A 6,372-nucleotide genomic window follows, 5' to 3' on the forward strand; every position below is an offset into this window, starting at 1 on the left:
TCAATTTTTTTTTACATTTTGATGTCCGTTTGATGCTGTGTGAGGCTGCGAGAACTCTTGTGGCACAGTATGTGGTTGTTGGTCCCGTGGATCATTTAATTTAAAAAAAACTGTTTCCATTGCAGTTTTGCTAAATCGGTCTCAAAAACCATCCCCTCCAAGTGTAAAAACTTTTCTTCGATAAATGCAAGTTTATCAATGCAAGTTTATTTCTATTTTATTCATAAAAGAAGATCTGAAGAAGAATGTATCAATGGTTATTCTGACATAAAATGACTGTTTCTCAATGGAAGTCTATGGGACTTTGGCCTTCTTGCAACCAGCACATACTTCCTGTTTGGAACACGAGAAGGGAGGGGTTGCCCAGTCCATTGATATACAGTCAATGGCTACAACCTGTTGCATTTTCTCTCAACCAGATCACCAAGTGGTCTATGACCTTGCTATTTCCTGTGGGCCACCTACATGACTTGCACAGGTTTGTCCGTAAACCATATCTAGTCATTCGGACAGTAGGGACGAAGGTGTAAAATAAAGTTTTTTAATTTTGTTGGGTTCCAATAGTTAGCAGGAAAAAAATGCTAAATAGGTTGTAAAGACTATAACTTTAGGTTTAAAATAGACTTTTCCACATGAGAGCCAATGAGAGATGTCAACCTTCTGAACCAGCCCCTAGTGGTCATTTGAGAAACTGCATCATTTTGTAATTCTGGGTTTGTGTCAAATTTAAAAATTAAACGTAAAGCTTAAATACAACGTAATAAAAGAAAAATTGGTCAACAACATGTTAGCAAACCCCTGAATCCATTTAAACTGAGTTTTCATCTGAATTTTGTCTCCATTCAGTCCCAATGTCTAACTATCAAAGAAAATAATTGAAAAGCTGCAATTTATTGAGATACAAAAGTCTTAGAAATGATCAAAAGATTGAGTTCAGACGTATTCGTAGTCTTTTTGGATTTACTATTTCATTTAATGCTTTACAAACAAATGTGTTTTTTCATTTTATCTCCATTATTTAAGCCAGATTGGGTGAGCAGCTTCTGCAGAAATGACTCTGAGTAGGAGATGTGAGTGCTTCTGTCCCCGTGACCCATTCCACATTTACATTTGCTTGACAGCAGCAGGTATGAAGGGAATAGAAAATGCAGGTCAGATGTCTCTATCTAACATGAGACCGTCTCGTGAGAAGGATATTGGTAAATACATCACCGAGCTCTTCCGGTCGCCATAGAGGTCAGAGAATGACAGAACTGAAATGAGAAGTTACTTAAAATCCTTGTTGTTTTTTAATCGGAGGTTCTCCTTTCCCCTCTTTCATCTTTATTTGAACATGTCTTCAAGGAGCCACACAGACTCAATCAAATATTTTTACCTTTTTTATGCAAAAGCCGAATGTTAGTAGGAGATAGCATGGAGACGCAGTGGGAAGAGAGGACAGAGAGAGCTGCAGGATGCTTGCATGTCTTGATCTGGCCAAATGAATAATTCAGCAAAAGGACTCCCCGGCACCCCTAAATAATGTTAGCATATGATTTTAGACCCGATGTGAAGGGAGAGAAAAAAACAGAAAAAATGAGTCGATTTTGTCCAAAGACGGAAGAAATATCTGGGAATTTTTGTAACTTAGCTTTCACAAGAAAAGATAAATAAAAGCAGAAAAACGTCCAGCCATGAAAAAGCCATTAAATGTCTTTGATGATCAGAGGTCAGACAGCAGAAGATTTCTCTTCTTCACTGTGGGAAAGCGGATAAAAGTTGTCCAACTGGTTTCTTTTTAAAAGCCAAAAAGAAAAAAAATCCTTCTTACTGTTTAGATTTGCCTTTTCTTCTGAAAAAAACTCCAGGACTGGAATCGTAAAGATGCAAAAGACAGAAAACTTAAAAACAAAAACACATTTCCTGTTGTATCAGATTTTGACATTTCCAATCGGTGTGCAAACCCAATGAAGATCTACAGGAAACATTTGACTTCTACCCAACCAGGGTTATAGTACTGTTGAGGTGAGCTTTAGTTATTGACCACTGGTGCTGCCACAAACGATTATTTTAATAGTCGACTAATTACCGATTATTTATTGCAAATTGGTCGACTAATCAGGACATGCGCAAATTGGATGTAAAGCACACATCTTAACGATCATTAGCTTTAAACTAACTAGAAACTAGATATATAGCATTACCTGTGATGCTATTGTGAATGCTGTAAGCTGAAATTGGATGCTAAGATGCTAATGCTGGTAGCTAAAAACGCTGACGTTGATAGCAGAAAACCGTAAAGCTGATAGACAGCTAAAATATTAGTTAAATGCCAAATTAGCCTAAAAAACTGAAAAAAGCCTAAATTAGCCAAAATATCTAGTTTGTAGCTGAAATATTAGCTAAACTCCAAATTAGCCTAAAAAAACTTGAAAAATCCTAAATTTGCCGAAATAGCTAGCATGCAGTTGAAATATTAGCTAAACTCCAAATTAGCCTAAAAATCCTTAATAAATGCCAAAAATAGCCAAAAAAGCTATCATAATGTCATTATAATTTTCAACTTTACTACACTCCGACTCCATATAATATAAAGTAACGACTAATCGACTGTTAAATTAGTCGTTGACTAGTCGACTAATCGTGGCAGCCCTATTGACCACATACAAAGGGATTTCTTGAATTTTTTTCGTTGTCACATTGAAGAGCATTAATGATGAACAGTACAGACCATTATAGGCTTTTTCAGAGGAATTGGGGCCTGACAAACATTTTTTAAATTTTATTTTCGACCAAGTTTTTTTATTAGTCCTTTGCATTTCAAAACTCCTCCCAATATCCCCGTCTGCTTGCACCATTCTTGGATACATTCAGGATCATCCCAAAATGAGCAAATTCCTCACCAGAATGTTCTTTGGTGTATGCCACCGCACAACGGAGCGTTTCTTACAACACAGACAGCCAGTGTTTCATAGGATTTTTTTTTCCAAAATTTTGCATCACATTTTTAAAGATAAGGATGTGAGTTAAAGAAGTTATACTTTATTTAGATCACCTGAACAAGAAATATTAAGTTAAAAGTGGTAAAAAGTTGAAAAATACATCACTTTATTTTCCATTAAGAGAAATTTATTGTCGTTTTTTTGGCTGAAACTATTCAATTCCTAATTTACTATTCCATATTTCTGTTCAGGAATGTATTTCAGGCACACCCTAATATCTGTGGAAAGCTCTCAGTGGTCAGACTGCAATGGAAAAAGCTGTTAAAGGAATTATTGGAACCTTGAAGAAAAGGCCCAGGAAAAGCTGTGGGAAGAGAGGAGAGTTAGAGTCCGTCTGGGGAATACCAGAATTTTTGGGCGGGACGTTTAAGGAATAGAACCGTGGGAGGACTCTCTAACGGGATCCTTGTCCTTTTTTTTTTTCTGCACAGGAAAAACAGATTTAAAATAAACAGTCTTTGTTTTTACTGCGTCACAATCAGAAAAAGACAATGAAGTTCTTTCAGTTTAATGTGACATTCTCCTGAAAAAACCCTCCAACCACCTGTTTCATTTGGACTGCTGCTTCATGGGGTGTTGCTTTCCATTTCCTCATTTCAAAAAAACAAACAAAAAAAACTCAATATCCAATCTGTCACAAACGATTCTCTGCAGACCAAACAAAGGCCGGCTGCAATAACAGCGGCTAAATGGATTAATCCCTGTCCTCCAACATAATCTACTTACAGGAGAGACAAGAAAACACCTGAGATCAAAACCATTTACGTAAAGCGAAAATACACAGTCATGCTTTCACTTTCAATCTTTACATCTGCAAATGTACCTCACAATCTCAGCTCTATCCTTTACGACATACAGAGGATTTTAGTTTAGTAGTTGTTCATTTTGACGACAAATATTTTCTCAATAAATGTCTGACAATCCTGTTTTAAAATGCAGCTAATATTTGCTCTGAGCTTTATCACACTGGCGTCATGTTCTGGTCTGACCTACAACAGCACTCTGATAAAAATGTGTTTTTGGTGTTTTTTATGTTTCTGTGGCATTTTTCTGAAGATGGAGACAAGTATAGAGAAAATTAATGAATTCAAGACTCTAACAGTTAGTGACTTCTTAAGTAAAAGCTATAAAATGTTGGAGAATTTTTTGATAAAATTATAAAATGTGACCAAAAATGTTGGGTTTACACTCACAAGCATGGGAGATTATTTTCTAATCTTTAGCTTGTCACAGTTTATTTTTGTCAAAGTTTTATGAAGCTTTTTCACATTTCCTGCACAAAATTAAACTAGAAATGGTATTTAGAAAATGTTCTACAGAGGAAATTTCCAATGAAGCCAAACGTGGAGGGGAACTGGGAATTGATGGATTTAAAAACATTTTGACAGGACAAAAAGTTTTTTCTTTGTTAGTCAGGAGGATAAAGGGAGATAAAACTCAGAGGATCATGAATAACTCGAGCTGTTTTATCTTCTGTGCTGCTTCCAGGAGTGCTGAGCCTGCCGGAGAGTTTGAACCTTCACCGGGACCAGCAGCGCTCGGGGAGGGGCGGCGAGAGTCACGGATACACCCAGGCTGAGCTCCGGACCCTGGAGCAGTCGCTGCTCGCTACCCGGGTGGGCAGCATCGCAGAACTCAGTGAGTGTCGAGTTTCATACGTCTGTCACCAGTTATGAAGGTGTGGAGCAGATCTGAATGTGAGAAACTCCTGAATGTTTTGCATCAAACCTCCAATTATGACAAATCTGTCAAGAAATTCATCACAACTTGATGACCCGATTATCTCTGGTTAAGTTGATCTCTAGCATTTCACCACAAATAGAGGAGAAAAAAACAGTTGCAGTAGACAGACATACAGGCCATCGACTGTAAATAAAACTGGACTTCTGGCTCCAACCGAATGAAGATAATTCAGTCGCCATTTATGGACGGCATTGTGTTAGTAAGCAGTGATTAGTCTGAGTCGGTTCCAAGCCAATCAGATGTGAGTTTGTTGGAAGTCCACCCCCCTACCACTTCAAATTGGGAAATTGAAATTGAGGCATTTGATTGGCCATTTTTAAAATTAAATCGTAAAATGAGAATTATTCAAAAAAAATGTTTATCCTGACGATAAGAATAGAAGTCTTTGGGATTTTGGCTTCATCCTGGTGGAAATGTTAAGGGGGAGGAGTCATTCAGTCCAGTTCTCATGTACAGTCAATGATAAAAGCACATTTGTGGATTGTGGTTTTATTTTCTCTTATGAAATAGTCTGATAAATGTGTTGATAATCCATTTAAAACTGGGACTGGACCATTCAGAGGAACTATAACTGGTATTGCCTATTATGTATTTTTATCAAACTGTTGCATTTTCTAAGGCAGGGATGTGTACATTCTTTGACTCGTGGGCCACCAAGTGTTCTAAAATGTAATAGAAGGGCTCGAGATGCTTTTAGAAAAAAATATTGGAATCCAGACAAAAACAGGCTTTAGTTTTGGTTGAAAATCAAGCATTTTTGAATTTTTATTTCAAAACTGTGACTTTTGTTCTCATTTTACTGCACCAAGGGGCTGATGTCCCTCAGCGACATGGTGAATTTGCGTGCGGAAAACACTCGTGAACGTCAGAAAAACAACAAAATCGTTGCTTTATGCACCAACACAAAAGACAAAGTATTTGTAGTGCGCCATCTATGTGTAGACACTACAATTACAGAGAAAATATAACATGAACAAGCATTATCAATGTCATTAAATTCAGATTTGTTGGTGCTTTTTGTATTATTAGTAAACATCTCTTGTGTGAATTCAGACGAACTCTATTGGGTTTTCTTAAATGGAGCACTTGTGTTTATTTAATAATCAAATTATTTGATAGGGACAATGCACACTGATCCACATTTATCTAGAAATTGGTAGATGTATAATTGCTGGATTATAGTAATAATCCTAATGTCCATCTATAGTCCCTAGACAGGGTAGCACAAGAACATACGGAGTAACTGGATGACATTAGATCAGAATTAAAGAACAGCAACAAGGCAGTTAAAAATCAGGAAATAAGATCCTAATAAATATTTAGTTTGGTTGTTCTGTAGATCAGTGTTTCCCAACCCTGGTCCTCGGGGCACACTGTCCTGCATGTTTTCCATGTTGCCCTGCTTATGCACACCTGATTCAGCTCATCATCAGGCTCAGCAGAAGCTTGATGATGACAGTCATCAAAGGCAGGTGTGTTTGAGCAGGGTTGGATCAAAGAAATGCCGGACAGTGTGCCTTGAGGACCAGGGTTGGGAAACACTGCTGTAGATCATATGTAAATACAAACTCTGGTGTGGAGGACAAAAGGGATTTCTTATAGAAAACAAATGGAGTTGTGTACAGGAATCAAACGGTAAAGACAACGT

At 37.3% G+C, this 6,372-nt stretch overlaps 1 protein-coding gene across 2 annotated transcripts in view; it reads left to right on the plus strand.

Annotated features, from left to right (window-relative positions):
* Positions 1-6,372, plus strand: part of LOC112153201 (ankyrin repeat and BTB/POZ domain-containing protein BTBD11-A) — a 222,565-nt gene that overhangs the window by 150,897 nt on the left and 65,296 nt on the right. For both annotated transcript variants that reach the window (XM_024283199.2, XM_024283208.2), the window contains exon 2: positions 4,470-4,619. In XM_024283199.2, the coding sequence (XP_024138967.1) occupies positions 4,470-4,619 (150 nt within the window). The remainder of the gene's footprint in view (positions 1-4,469; positions 4,620-6,372) is intronic.

Source organism: Oryzias melastigma, linkage group LG23 (genome assembly GCF_002922805.2).
Source record: "Oryzias melastigma strain HK-1 linkage group LG23, ASM292280v2, whole genome shotgun sequence".
Classification (NCBI taxonomy): domain Eukaryota; kingdom Metazoa; phylum Chordata; class Actinopteri; order Beloniformes; family Adrianichthyidae; genus Oryzias; species Oryzias melastigma.